The 15,735-nt window shown below is 44.4% G+C and overlaps 1 protein-coding gene across 3 annotated transcripts in view; it reads right to left on the reverse strand.

The window, feature by feature from the left end:
- Positions 1 to 14,160, reverse strand: part of INTS10 (integrator complex subunit 10) — a 29,903-nt gene extending 15,743 nt beyond the window's left edge. The window contains exons 1-9 of one of the 3 annotated variants that reach the window (XM_043893575.1): positions 13,950 to 14,160; positions 13,163 to 13,230; positions 11,675 to 11,778; positions 10,774 to 10,913; positions 8,753 to 8,834; positions 8,153 to 8,293; positions 7,406 to 7,577; positions 6,758 to 6,927; positions 5,862 to 5,995 (exon numbers count right to left, since the gene is read on the reverse strand). In XM_043893575.1, coding sequence (XP_043749510.1) covers positions 5,862 to 5,995; positions 6,758 to 6,927; positions 7,406 to 7,577; positions 8,153 to 8,293; positions 8,753 to 8,834; positions 10,774 to 10,913; positions 11,675 to 11,778; positions 13,163 to 13,230; positions 13,950 to 14,078 — 1,140 coding nt within the window. In that variant the 5' untranslated portion in view covers positions 14,079 to 14,160. Of the gene's footprint in view, positions 1 to 5,861; positions 5,996 to 6,757; positions 6,928 to 7,405; positions 7,578 to 8,152; positions 8,294 to 8,752; positions 8,835 to 10,773; positions 10,914 to 11,674; positions 11,779 to 13,162; positions 13,231 to 13,622; positions 13,761 to 13,949 lie in introns of those variants that run through there. The other 2 variants (XM_043893576.1, XM_043893577.1) reach the window with 2 other exon arrangements.
- Positions 14,161 to 15,735: the final 1,575 nt, after the last annotated feature.

Raw genomic sequence — 15,735 nt, forward strand, 5'->3', positions numbered from 1 at the left:
AAGTCGCTTCAGTCGGGTCCGACTCTGTGCGACCACACAGACGGCAGCCCACCAGGCTCCCCCGTCCCTGGGATTCTGCAGGCAAGAACACTGGAGTGGGTTGGAAACAGTCACTACTTGAACATTATTGTATGTTTATTGCTGATGTCAACTCTGATTAGTGTATGAATTTTATATCAAAGGATACAATCATGAGTATACTAAAATATTTTGAATTTAACAATTTTAAAAGATTATATAAAATAATATTAAAAGATAATATAAAATTTTCATCCTTTCATGCACTCAATTTTTATTTTTAAAATTACAGTTTTCTGATGATAAAATTCTAAGGATAAATACTAAGGATAAAATACTAAGGTTATGGCAGCTTCAGAGTAAAGCTACAGAGTGAAAACTTCTAATAACTTAAAAACATATTAATGCTATAAAAGCCAAAACTTACATTTTTGTGTTTAGGGATAGAGCTTAATTAAGTAGTACCTATTTTATAGTTTACTTTTTCCCAATATGTGACATTATTTAATTTGCTTTCAAAAAACTGTTGGGTAGTGGAATAAAAATTAAAGCCTGAGTCCTCTGAGAAATAATTGAGAGAAACTGAATTATTAAAAGTGAACTTATGTTCACTGCGTATACCTTCTCCAACAGTTACCCAATGCAAGGTGTCTGGCTAGGAGTCCATTTGTCTGCACTTACCCATTTTATTTAATAATAAACATTTGTGATTTGCTTTTCATCTCAAATAATATAAAGCTGAAGAAGAAAAGAGGGCCTCAGGGAAAGGCAACTATTGTAAATGTCACTGAGTATGGTCATACTTTTTGCTGAAAACAAGTTAAGGTAAAACAGCTCCACTTAATTTTCCTGAAAATTTCTTGAATCTTTCATTCCACCAAAGTCATTTTTATTAATTCAGTGACCCAAATTAAATTCTCCCTGTAGATTTTTACTCCACTGAGATCATTAAAAAATATGTAGAAATAAACCTATCTATGAAAGATAAATAGACTGTGGCTGTTGGGGGGAGAGGCTGGGGAAGGGAAGGACTGGGATTTGGGATCAGCAGAGGCGCATTACATACAGGAGACAGATAAACAACAAGGCCCTACTGTGTAACACAGGGAACTCTATTCAATATCCTGTGATAAACCATAATGGAAAAGAATCTGAAAAAAAATACATGTATAACTGAATCAATTTGCCGTAGAGCAGACATTAATCCAACATTGTAAATCAACTATACTTCAATAAAAAAAGGTACATATATTTCACCTAAATATATCCAATCCTCATTTAAAAAAAAAGAACAAAGCTCAGTCAGGCTCACTAAAAAGAAAAAAAGAGGACCCAAATAAACAAGAAATGAAGGAGGAGAAATATCAACCAGTATAGCAGAAAGACAAAAAAATTCTAAGGACATACTATGAAGACGTTTTGTTGGCATGAATACACATCAACAAACTGCACAACCTAGCAGAAATGGGCGCGTTTCCAGAAACACAGAGCCTGTCAAAACGGAATCAAGAAGAAACACAATTTGAACAGACTGATCACTAGAAGTGAAACAGAATCTGTAATTAAAAAAAAAAACTCCCTGCAGACAAAAGTCCAGGACCATATGACTTCACTCTGGAGTTCTACCAAACATACAAAAAAAAAGAACTTATACTGATCCTTCTCAAACTCCTCCAAAACACTGAAGAGGAGGGAACACTCCCAAAGTCATTCTAGGAAGCCACCAACTCCCTGATACCAAACCAGACAAAGACAATTGACAAAAAAAGACAATTACAAGTCAGTATCTTTGATGAATACAGATGCAAAAATCCTCAACAAAATACTAGCAAACCAAATGCAACATCACCAATAAAGGATCATACACCATGACCAAGGTGGATGCATCCCAGGGTCACGGGATGATTCAACATATGCAAATCAATCAATGTAATATACACCAGATTAACAAAAGAAAAGACAAACGCCACATGATCATCTCAACAGATGCAGAAAAAGCATGTGATAAAACTCAATGTCTATTCTTGATGAAAACTCTCAGCAAAGTGGGTATAGCGGGAACGTATCTCAAATGTAATGAAAGTCATTTACAACAAACCCACAGCCAACATAATATTCCATGGTGAAAAACTGAGAGCTTTCCCACTAAAATCTGGAACAAGACAATTTGGAACATTCTCACCACACCTATTCAACATTGGAAATCCTAACTATAAAAATCAGACAAGAAAGAGAAATAAAAGGTATCCAAACTGGAATAGAAGAGGTAGAACTGGCAGTGTATGCGGATGACATGATACTCTATATAGAAAACCCTAAGGACTCCACACAAAAACTATTAATTAATGAATTCAGCGAGGTAGCAGGATACAAGATAAACAGACAGAAATCTGTTGCATTTCTTTACACTAACAATGAAGTATCAGAAAAGGAAGTTAAAAAATTAGACTCTCATTTAAAATCATATCAAAACAAATGGACAAAACCCCCAACAACCTAAGAATAAACCTAACAAAGGAGGGGAAAGACCTGTATGTTGGGAACTCTGATAAAGGAAAACTGAAGGTGATTCAAAGAAATGGAAAGATATCCCATGTTCTTGGGATGGAAGAATTAATGTTGTTAAAACTGCCATACTACCCAAAGCCATCTACAGATTTAATGTGGTCTCTATCAAATTACCTGTGATATTTTTCACAGAGCTAAAACAAATAATCCTAAAATTTATATGGAACCACAAAAGACACAGAATTGCTAAAGCAATTTTGAGGAAAAAGTATCAAGTTGGAGGCATAATCCTCCCAGGCCTCAGACAAAATTTAAAAGCTGAAGTACAAAATAGCCTGGTATTGGCACGAAAACACACACATAGGTCAATGAAAGTGAACAGAGAGCCCAGAAACAAACCCACATGCCTCCGGTCAATTAATCTTCAACAAAGGCACTGAGAATATACAGTGGAGAAAAGACAATCTCCTCAGCAAAATGGTGTTGGGAAAACTCGATAGGTACATGTAAATCAATGAAGTTAGAACTCTCCCTTGAACCATACACAAAAATAAACTCTAAACGGCCTAAAAACTTATATATATAACATATGATGCCATAAAACTTCTATGAGAGAATATAAGCAAAACATTCTCGGACATTAATCACAGTAATATTTTCTTAGACCAGTCACCCAAGGCAAAAGAAATAAAAGCAAAAATAAGCAAATAGCACCGAATCAAACTTAAAAACTTTTGCACAGCAAAGGAAACCATAAACAGAACAGACAACCAACGGACTGGGAGAAAGTATCTATGCACAATGGGACCAACAAGGGATTAATCTCCAAAATATACAGATAGCTCATATAATTCATATCAAAGAAACAGACAATCCAATCAAAAAACAGGCAGAAGACCTAAACAGATATTTTTCCAAAGAAGACATGCAGATGGCCCACAGGCACATGAAAAGATGCTCAACAATGCTAATTATTAGAGAAATGCAAACCAAAATGACAATGAGGTATCATCTTACATCAGTCAGAACGGCCATCCCAAAAAGGTCATCTGGTTTTTCTGTAACATCTCATGGAAAAATCTTTATAAACTTTTAGGACAACCCAATAAATCAACTATGTGTACGCTTAAAAAAAAAAAAAAAAAAAAGAATGGCCATCATCAAAAAGTCTACAAAAATAAATAAATGCTGGAGAGGGTGTGGAGAGAAGGGAGAGAAGGGAGCCCTCCTACACTGTCGGTGGGAGTGCAAATTGATGCCCTCACTATGGAGATCAGTATGGAGGTTCCTTTAAAAGACTAAAAACAGAACTGGCATATGATCCAGCAATCCCCCTCCTGGGTATGGATCTGGAGAAAACTCTATTTGAAAAGATATATGTGCCCCAACATTCAGTGCAATACTATTCACAACAGCCAAGACATGGAGGCAACCTAAGTGTCCGTCAGCAGACGAACAGATAAAGATGTGGTACACAGACACAATAGAATATTACCATATATATACATAACAGAATATTACCCAGCCACAAGCAAGAATGAAATAATGCCATTTGCACCAATATGGATGGACTTACAGATTATTATACTAAGCGACATAAAGTCAGAGAAAGACAAATACTATAAGATATTACTTGTATGTGGAGTCTGAAAAATGACACAAAGTTATTTACGAGACAGACTCACAGACACAGAAAACTTATGGTTACCAAGGGGAAAGTGGGGGAGAAGGGGTGGGGGAGATAAATTAGGAGTATGGGGTTGACATATGCATACTACTATATATAGAACAGATAACCAACGAGGACCCACTATATAGCACAGGGAACTATATTCAATACCTTATAAAAACCTGGGATGGAAAAGAATCTAAAGCTGTACCACTAAAACTAACATAACATGGTAAATCAACTATAGTTAAAAAGAAAGTTCTACTCCTTAAGCTAACCTCAGGAGAAAAAGGCACTTCCCTCCTACTCCCCACCTTTCTCCACATTCCTTGACATCCAGGAACCCTCCCCACCCCACCCTATTTAGCTTCACCTCCTTATCCTCCTCAGGAATGACTAAGGAGTAATCCTCCTCAATCTCTTTCAAAACCAACACCTATCTCTCCGGCATCCTGGCTCTCCAGGGTCGTCTCCCACTCACAGGTGGGCAGTCTAGTGAGAGAGAGAAATACGAGCGTTGTGTTCATTGCTGTGGCAGCTTAAGGAATACGCTCCTGCCTCAAAATGAGATCAGGAGCTTACGGAAGGGACCTCACATGCAGGGGGTCGGTATGGAGTTCTAGACGGCCTGTAGAATTTACAGAAACACATAAGCACGTGCTGAGCAGACTCTGAGGCTGGAGTCCTGACCACAGGAAGGTACAGGAGCCTGTGCGGGTGGGAACACACCGCCCTCAGGGAGGACCCTCCCCGCCCCGCCACCTCCAGTCGCCGGGCCGGTCACGTGAGCAGGCACTCAGGCTTCGGGCAGAACGTCCACCCCCTCCAGGGGCGGCCTCCAGCAGGGACCAGCGTTGTAAGACATCAATTAGTAAAGGGACGTCTGTCCGGACTGTGATGAGAAAACGCCCAAGTTTTAGACGCTGGGTTACTAAAAACCAAACACTTGTGAGTAAAGCAAGGCCTGTGAGCTGAGCTCCCGGGCCTCCAGGGCCCTTAACATATAAACACATAATCTGTATGCCCCTGCTACAACGGGACATATGCACACAGCAGGTGAGGGCCAGGGCGCTCAAGAGCTGTCCCATGCCTGGACCCACCCCGGGGAGGGCACAGCGGAGCACCCAGCACCAAAGGCCCTCAGGCGCAGGCGCCGTCGGGCGGATGCCCAGGACACGGGGTGCATGAGACAGCTGCTCCCGAGGGCCCCGAAGACCTTGTGCTCCGGTGAAGGGACAGAGACGGCAAGGCAACCAGCCAGGAAAGATTTAAGAACAGACCTCGCTAAGGGCTACACAGAATTAAAATACAGGAACAGAGAGAGAAAACGGAGGGCCATTCAGAGGCAGCCTCGCGGAGAAGAACACCCGGGCCAAGCGCTGAGTGGTGGGACCCAGGGGCGTGGCTGTGAGCTCGGTGGAGGCTGGGAAGGGGCCGGGAGGGTCCGCGGCAGGGAGGCCTGCTCGTGCCTGCTGTGGGGCCCAAGGAGAGGGTTCGGATTTTATTCTGAGAGTGGCGGGAAGCCGTCAGTGACCAAAGTGACATCTGGTTCACATTACAAAAAGAGAAGAGGCTGTGGGAGCCAGGTGGAAGCAGGGAGCGGGCGGTGACCCAGGTGACCCGTTTCTAGCAGACATATACTAATTATTAGATCTGAACGAATTACCATGGGTTTTTCTCTTCCCTCGGCTAGCTTCCTCTTCTTATGTATGTGCTTACTGCGATCGACCTCGACATCACCATACACGTTCGATACGTCCTCCAGGAGAACCAGCGGGACTTGGCTCGGGGCGTTGGGACCTGTGGATGGAGCGAGAAGGACGACACTTACAATGCAGGGAGGAACAGAGTACTTACTACCCGCTGGAAACCTACTCAAGCACTGTGTGAAACTATGATCACTATCGTCCCAACTGGCTAATCAAAGAAGCATACATATACAGAAATAAAAACTGTGCAGAAATACACCCAACTGTTAATAAACGTCTCTCTTGGTGGACAAAGGCAAGTTCCTTCTTTGTGTTTGTTCTTACGTTAGCCAGCAAATTTTTTACAATGATCACAAAGCATGGAATTACCAACAAAAGAGAAAAACTACAAAGATACACATACATTATTTAAATATATGATAATCTAATATATGAGATAATCTAAATGTATGAAATACTATAGGCAATACGCAAAAAAGAGAGCTATGTTATACTGTAAGTATTGTGGGTATTTCACCCTGTGATATTCTGTTTTTCCCATTCTCTAGAATTTATATGCATACATATTATTTAAAAAAAATCTGTTGAGAATTTACTGTGAAATCTAAGTCAATACTCTGCTACATCTGCTGTTTTTTAAAAAGAGGCATTCAATATCTGTATTTAATTTCAGAATACCACTGCATCCTTTGATACAGAAGTTTTTAGTGAAAACACACATAAAAACCAACAGCTCATAAAAGCACTGGCAGTTATTTGGATCCAAGAACAATGTTGAGGTGAACATTTTCATTGTCCTCATCACCCTCAATGAGGCCAGTGGTCTGGGACACTGTAAGATTCTTAAACCAACCTTGGAAGAGAGACGGCTGTATGCTGTTGACATACTGGAATGCATTCTTAAAGAAGACCAGCATAGTGGAATAAACCACTTGGTTTTTGTATTTTGCGTGAGCTTCATTATCAAAGTTGTTCATGTATCTGCAGAGATCCTTCATTCTATGCAAAATATCACCATAGCTTCTGAAAGGTGAAGGACAACAGAAATTATTTAATTATTCTGAGTTTGTTAGCAAAACGTCTACGAGAGACAAGTGCCCATAGAACCATTACAACTACCGAACCATTACAACTACCAGATGTGGCTCTGGGCAGGTAAAATTACTCTCCACTGTCTGCAGATTGAGGCAAATTCCCCTTCTGAATCAGAGCAGCATCAGGACAAGAGCTCCTGACATGAATGTGCCAAGTAGGTTCTCTTTCCTCTAAGCACCAAGGAGAGCTTCAAGCTCAACAGCATCGTAAGAGTTCATGCTTCCGCTGGGAATCTTTAAATGAAGTGAAAAACTACACTCCTGCATATATAGTGAGAGTTACAGAATCTGCCCCAGACAGAGGTGTACCATACATTATATGCGTCTAGAAAAAAAGTATTTTGTTTTTTAGAGATAATGCTATCAAATGATTTGTTATGCAGTCTTGGAAATGAACATGTTTTTACCGTCTTCCTTTATCCATCTGCCAGTCACACCTCATTCCAACAACATTCAAAATTTTAAACAATCTCTCCCAAGGGTCCACAATCTGGGACGATTTTTCTGTCAGCCCTTCTATTATGTACTTCTGAGAGCTACGTTTGCTCGGTGACATTAAATCAGATGTTTCCTGAGCACCTGAGATGTGAAAAAAAAGTGTAGTTTACAATTAATTAACATGACTACTTACTTAAAAAAAATGCTTTTATTTTTATTTTTGGCCATGCCCTGCAGCATGTTGGGATCTCAGTTCCCCGACCAGGGATCGAAACTGCAGCCCCTTCACTGGCAGTGCTGAGTCGTAACCACTGGACCGCCATGGATGCCCCACGACTTACTATTTATTTGGTTTGTATTTAATAGAGAAAAAAAAGGTCTGACTTCCCAGGCAAGAGGCAAGAACACAGAACCTCAACACGCTTGTGTCCACCCCTGGCGGAGCAGGAAGGGACCTGTGAGCTGTGGTCCATGTATGAAGCTAACCTTACAGTTCAGCAGCTTCACTGTTTCAATCAAGGGGGAAAATTGGTTCCAGAAAAGCCTTATCTCTTAAGTGTAGTGTTTTTTTCTAGGAACCCTCTTTTAGCAAGACTAACAAACTGGTACACATCCAGAGGAGAATAATCAAAACACTGAGGGATTTCTGAGCTGGAAACTGTACAAAATGAAAAAGTACAAAAAAATAAAATAAATTGCAAGCTATCCCCACTTACCTTGATGCTGATTCTCTATTTGAGTCGATCTAGTGACATAATTGATGTAAAATTCAGCTGCTTTGTTCAAGTACTTATAGAGCAAATTGGCAGGCAACCGAACGTCGTGGTTGTTAATTATTAGAGGAAGGACATCACACACTGTGAGAAGGGAAAATGAAGAAAAACTGATTAAGCTGTTTGGCTACTCTTGGGTTCTGGCAAAAACAAAGTTTAGTTTTTAGTTCACTTGGCCAAGAGTAGATAGGAAGAAAAGAACACCCTTATGGCACAGTTATTTTAAAAAACTGCAATGTAGAAGGACGCTAGTGGATGGAGTTAGCAAGGAGACATGGACTCTACATCACGAGTGACAGGTGTTTATTATTGTGCTTCACACCCAAATACATGGTTACATGTATTCTTTCGGAGGTATTAACTGTTACACAACAAAAATTTAGTTGTTTAAAATGCTTTCTGAACCGAAAAAATAAACAAGAATTTAAATCCCATAATATGAAGAATTCCTTTGCTTTCTACAAATGAACTTATTTCTGAAATGACACCCCCAGCGCATTCTACTGACCCTAAGGAATTAATACGAGATGCAATTTTTCTTACCGAATAATTTTCTAAAGCAGTTGACAGGAGATTCTTGTTCCTCAATGGTCTCAGCCTCTAAGAGCGCCTCCCCAAGGCCAACCTGTTTCAAAACACACCTCATCATTTAAATCTGTTCAGTTTCAGATGTCCGGATTACATGAAGAAACAGTGCATGTGATATACTGATTTACCACATAGTTCGTATATTCAAACTTTCTCAAGAAACAAGAATTCTCACTTTAAAGGCTAGAAAACAGAAGAACACATCAGCAACCCTGCCCGGAAGGGAATCCCACGTTCACCTGACCACAGACCAGTGACGTTTTATTCTCCCCTGAACCAGCAAAATTAAAACACCAGTCAATTGTCTAAAAAACTTAATGGAAGCACTGGAGCTAGACAGAATGATAACAGAGATGTAGCAGTTTTTCTAAGAAATTCGGAAACTGACTTTATTCTCTACATCAAGATGTATTACGTAGACAAAACTTCACACTTTCAAGAGTTGCCAGGAGTAGCCAGCCGCACAGCCTGGACTAGGTAGGACAGAATGGTTTGGGTCTTCAGGCCACCTTCCCATTCTGACGCCCTAGCCCAGTGGAGAGCTGGCTTGTACAAACCCACCAAGACTTCTGCACTGTCTTCCTTGCAAACACCTGCTGATGCAGGGGGTGAAAGGAGGGGTTACCATGTGAATGATTACACGAGGCTGAAAGTTAAAGTCAGGAAGGACACTAGGCTGAACACTGTCCCCCCAAAATTTATGTCCACTCAGAACGTCAGGATGTGACCTCGCATATTTATCTTATAAAAAAGGTCTTCATAGAGGTAATCAGTTAAGATGAAGTCATACGGGATCAGGGTGGGTCGTAATCCAATGACTGATGTGTTTACAAGGTCACGTACAGACACGGGGACAACACACAAAGACGGGCCAGGTGACAACAGGGGCGGAAACTGAAAGATGAAGCCACAAGCCAACGAATGATAAGGATCCTGGTGCCCCAGGAGCCAGGAAGAGGGGGGCACGAGTCCTCCCCGAGCCCTCATGGGGAGCATGGCCCTGGCCATGCCTGGCTTTGGGGCTGTGACAGAATAAACTTCTGTTGTTTTAAGGCACCCAGGTTCTGGTACTTTGTTACAGCAGCCCTTTGAAACTAACACACGGAGATACAGAGAAGGTTAACCCGGGCAGCAGCCAGGAAAGTGGAGCCAGAAAGAATAAGCCAAAGGGTTTGGATTAAGAGTTAATGATCTGAAGCCCATCTCTCCATTACTGGCGATGGGAAGTGACGAACACAGCTGCGAGCAGGATGCTGGCCACCTCCAGAAGCGATCACACACCAACTAGCATCTGCCAGCAACACTCGGTAACCATCAGACGTGTGAGCAAAGGGCAGAGCAGAGCAAAAACTGACCACACGGCAAAGACATGTGAAAAACGTGCCCGTTCATACTGCCAACTATGGCTCGCCTTTAAATTCCAACACAGAGTTGAAAACTATGAAATAGATTATTTCTAAAAACTCTACTGTACTTTACAAATTGAAAGTGAGTAGCACTTTGGCCACCTGATGTGAGAGTGGGCTCATTGGAAAAGACCCTGGTGCGGGGAAAGATTGAAGGCAGGAGGAGAAGGGGACGACAGAGGATGAGATGGCTGGATGGCATCACCGACTCAGTGGACATGAGTTTGAGTGAGCTCCGGGAGAGAATGAAGGAGAGGGAAGCCTGGCGTGCTGCAGTCCATGGGGTCGCAAAGAGTCAGATACAAAGGAGCAACTGCACGATAGCAACAGGAACAAAAGCACTGTCACAGCTTGCTGCTCACGTCCTTACACCCTTACACCGGTGAGGCCACTTCCACTGGAAATTCAGAGTCGGGGAACAGTGACAGCCTTCTAGCTTTACAAGGATTCCTTTGATTTGAGTTCACTCTTTTCTGGCGCTCCTCATAATGAGAACAATCTGCTTTAGAATAATACACACACTCTGGCTCTGAAACATACTTGTGACTCCACTGATCAATTTTATCTTACCCCATGTTGCACCACGGTCTCAGGGAAGCGTCTCAGAAGTAGAAGCAGCATTTCTGAACGTTCCAAGGTGTTGAAGCATTGTTCCGTAACCTTCAGTAACATTTCACACTGGACCCGCCCAGGAAGAGTTTCAAATAAACCTGTATACGACACATTTCACTTCGTGAAGTCTTTCAGAAAGAAAATACAGAAGCGAAAGAGGAAAGAAGGCATCATCATACATAGAATGGGATATACTGAGTGAGGACAGGCTTCACTTAGTATATAAGTGAAGTATACTTGGTATTCACTACGTAAAAGAACTGCTACTGCTGGATTTCACCTACAACCTGGAAGGCTTCCAGGTCAGAGTATTGGGCATAAGATGTTTGCAGAATGACCATGAAATATCTGGAGGCCTCACTGGATCTAGAAGAGAAGAATGATGTCTGGGAAGGGTCACAATAGTGCTTGCTGCTGGCTGAGATAAAAAGCATGTGTGTAAGCTAAACTGGCATGAACCATCTACTTCCTTTTTTGTCCAGAATCTGAAATATTGGATTGGCTATGGCACCCAACACAGAATGAAGGTTAATGAGAACATTCATAAATTACTAGAAGTTTCTCTCCTGTTCTGTGGAGGTCTGCATAATCTACAGGTGCTTTATGATTACTGTAGAACCTGCTAAAATATATTCAGTTCCCCAGGCTAATATCCACATCCTTTAAGAAAATTTAAAGGGTTCTAAGCAAATGCTCAAGGGATCAAGAGACATTTGTACAGGCTTCAGCTGCTAAGAACAAAACACATACATGGGTACCAATACCACAGATGTGACTTTTTTGTGTGAAATTATTACAAAGAATTTGACATTCTGGAAGTAGTAATTTATACACTATTATGTTAACACTTTGTTCTTACTTCGTAAGAATTGGGTTTGCTTATCCTGTGAATCGTTTCTTAATGCTGAGGTAATAATGCTGATCTCTCTCCACACCACTGGCTGATCTGGGAAATTCACAAACCTATTTTTAAAAATGAATGCATTAAATTAAAATGTCAGACTCCACATAGCATCCAAAAAAGAAAGTAAAAACAGTAGCATCAGACAAAAACACATTTTTCTTTATCCCAAGTGAATACATAGATAAACCAAAACAAACCAAAATAAAGATATAAAAATAAAAACTAAGAAAAATGAGGGTCCTTACAATAGACTTAAGCTTTTTTAGTAAGTGAAAAGACAAATGATCATAATACATAAAGCACTCCTGAAAAGCAAACAAGCAAAAAAAAAAAAAAAAGAAACCTCCCAAAAGAAAAAATGGGCAAAGACAAATCACAGAAAAAATACAAATAGCCAAATATCACTTGAAAAGATACTCAGTCTTACTAGTAATACACTGAACACAAGTTTTTAAAAATAGCAAGATACTGTTTTCTCCTCTGCATGAGTGCTCGGTTGCTTCAGTCGCGTTCAACTCTTTGCAACCCTACAGACTGTAGCCCACCAGGCTCCTCTGTCCATGGGATTCTCCAGGCAAGAATACTGGAGTGGATTGCAATTCCCTTCTCCAGGGGATCTTCTTGACCCAGGGATCGAACCCACATCTCCGGCATTGCGGGTGGATTCTTTACTGCTGAGCCACTGGGGAAGCCCTTTCTGCTGTGGCACTGGCAAAAATTAACAGCTGATGCAAAGACTGATAATATCCAAGTGCTGGCAACGCTGTGGGAAAGCAACACTCATATACTGGCTGTGGAGATGTAAACAGGAACGGCACTCTTTGGAAAGCAGTCTGATGGTACATCAAAATTTAAAATCCACGCACCCTTTGACTATGCAAGCCTATGTTGAAGAATCTAAAGAAAAACACCAAAACCTGAGTACAGAACTACTTTCTGACACTCCTGAATATAATCTCAACCAACTGGAAGCTCCCTAAATGTCCCCCAATAAAAGGGGAGTGAAATGCTATGCAGACGTGAAAAAGAACTAAACAGATCTTTACATGTTGACCTGGAAAGGGGTCCATCACCCGTGGGTGAGCAATAGCGCTCACCGCTGCAACTGCTCCCCCAGAACTTACTGATGTGTGCTGTGTACACATATACACACACAACTCTGGTTGAGGCCAGGAGGGACTTCCACTTATTCTCTATGCTTCAGTACTGTCTAAACTTCTCAGAAGAGTGTGTATTATTTCCAAAATAAAATAAATGACTGAATAGAAGAGTTTTAACAAGAACAAGACCTAGTTAGACTTCTCTGCAGTTCAGGGAAGGCCTAGACCCATGAAAAAGTACGCTTTAGGTACCCGAGGGGCGGAACTTCAGACCTCCCCGCAACTCCCTCTTTGACAGAAATCAACTCCCCACCCCAAGAGGCCGGGCCAGCTCCCCACTCACATGTCGTAGAGCAGCCTGCCGGCGGTGGCCGTCCGCTCCGCATTCCGCTCGATGGTGTACATCTCATACTGTATGCAACACAGCCGGGGCGGGGTCAGGCCCTCTGCCCGCCCGGCCTGCTCCTCCACCGTCCCCACCCCTGCAGGTCCTAGGATCTGGCATCACCTGTTGACCCAAACCACAAGGGCCCCCCACTCCCCACTCCGCCCCTGGAGGTCCTAATGTCGAGCACACCGGGCACACCTGGTGACCCAGACCACCAGAGACCGCCCCCCCGCCCCGCCCCTGGAGGTCCTAGGGTCGGGCACCACCCGGTCAAAGAAGCCTCAGGGCTCTGTCGCTCACAGCCCCGGGCCCAGCTTAGTGCAGGCCCGGCTCCCAGGTCGCCGGAGCCCGACAGGGCGCCGCCTTCATCATCCGGATGCCGGGAACGGTGTGTAGGTTTCCGCGGCTCTGATACCTTTACGCACGGCGGCGGCGCCTGCAGACCCGCGCGCGGCATGGCCCCCTTTACAGAGCCACCGCCCAGGTGGGCTCCTGTGGTCAGCACCCCGCGCCGCAGCTCGCCCGCGCAGGCACCCAGGACACCCCCATCCTGCCTCCGCCCCCGCGGGCGGCCCTTCCCCCGCGGCACAAGGCGCGGGCCCGGCCGCAGGGCGGCTGACGCTCCCGTGGCCCCGGCCGGCCCGGCCGGACCCGGAGTCCCCAGGCCGGCTTCTCCGGGAGGATGGGGAGCGGGGCGCAGGGCAGTGGGAGCCGCGCCCCCCGCGCGCCCGCCCGGCCTCACCTGGATGTTGAAGTCGGCCGGGTAGAGGCTGCGCGCCGTGATGAGCCAAGCCTTGGCGGCCCACAGGTCCTGCGGCACCAGCTCGCGGGCTCGCTGCACTAGAAACTCGCAGTCGCCCTGGGCGGACATGACGCGGCCCGAGCCCGCCGGACCTCGGGGCGGGGGGACGCCGCGGGTCTGGCCGCCGCCGGGGCCGCTACTGCGCAGGCGCGGGCCGCGCCGAGCGCTTCCGGGTTTGCCTGGCGGCCTCTGCGCCTGCGCCTGGCGGGGCCTCGGCCGGGCAGCTGGCCGGGAGCGTCCAGGTCCCCGAGGCCGCGGAGCGGCGGACGCGGGTCCGCGGGCTCGGGGCGTGATCCCCACTGCCGCCGAGGAGTCTGCGCGCGCGCCGCCCGGGCGGCCCCAAGACGCTGGAGAGGCGGGGGTGGGACCAGGGCGACACCAGGAGCCCCTCGGCCGAGTCACCCGCGGAGTGGACGTTCGGAAAGGTCTGCGCGGGTTCTGGTCCCGCGGCCCCGCCGGCGATCGGGCTGCTGTGCGGACCTTCGGCTCGGCCACGTGTCACGGCCGCCGCGCCTTTATTCTCTGGTCTCTTCCGCGAGCGTTTCTTGAGTGATTGCAGCGTGAACGCTTTGCCAGTGCTTGGCTGCGGCCTGGGAGCTACTGAGTAGTTTATACCTGTTGGCGCCCCGGGTTTGCAGTGTTGGGGACCTGTGACCTGCAGAAAGTAGCTGTTTTAATTATCCTTTCCAACCGGGATCGATGTCATTTTTGCCAGATGAAAACTACACAGTCCCCCCCTGCTCTCGTGAAGGGAAGCCGCACTTAGGAACCCGAGGAAGCAGTATTTATTTGCTCAACAGGAAGAATGCGCCAAAATTTGGGTTGTGAACCTTCTTTTGGTTTTCAATCCAGGGTCTATATACAAAAGTTTAAGCAAGTTCTAGTACCACTGATATCTTGGATTTAAAGCCAAGGTTAGGGATATAAAACTGATGTGTCTGGGAAAAAATTACTATACACTTCATACATGGAAAAGTTATAGACATGTTAAATAAATATGAATATATGCATCACTATTGTGGACAGAGGATGTTGCCTGCCATTCCAATAAACAATGCATGTTGCCTGCCATCACCCCCAGCCTGACTTACATTAGTGCCCCAGGAGGGGCGTTTAGGATGGAGAGAAAAAGCATGCTGGCCCAACTAAAGATGCGTATCTAAAGAGTAATTTCAATGAGCCCAGAGTCTGGCGTCTAACAGTGTGTTTTGTTTTTTTGTTTTGTTTTGTTTTCAGCAAAAAACTCCTAAATATCCTGACTCTTCCCTTGGCTCTTTGGAGCAGTTCTGCAGAGCTAGAGGCTGTCTCCTGGACTGTGGTCCCCAGTAGCTCCCTGAATAAAACGTGACCAACAACTTCAGGTTGTGCGTTTTTCTTCAGGCAATGCTATGGTTGTGTGTGAAGCCTAATATAGATACTTCCTAATTATAAGAATTAAGAAACAACCGTAAAGTCAGTGGTGAATTACCAAGCTACTTTTAGAGGAAAGTACCAAGAGGAGCAGGCCTTGCAACACCATCTAAAGCGCCAACCTTACCAAATCGGTCAAGGTTCGGATTCTTTTGTTTTGCTACGTTGCTCGTCGGCACCATTCTACAAACAGCAACTTTAATATCTCCCCACTTACCCCTAATTTTTAAAAATTGTTTATTTTTGGTTGCGCTGGGTCTTTGTTGCCACGCTAGGCTTTCTCTAGTTGCCAGGAGCGGGGGCTACTCTCTCCTTG

Source organism: Cervus elaphus, chromosome 32 (genome assembly GCF_910594005.1).
Source record: "Cervus elaphus chromosome 32, mCerEla1.1, whole genome shotgun sequence".
NCBI classification, from domain to species: Eukaryota; Metazoa; Chordata; class Mammalia; order Artiodactyla; family Cervidae; genus Cervus; species Cervus elaphus.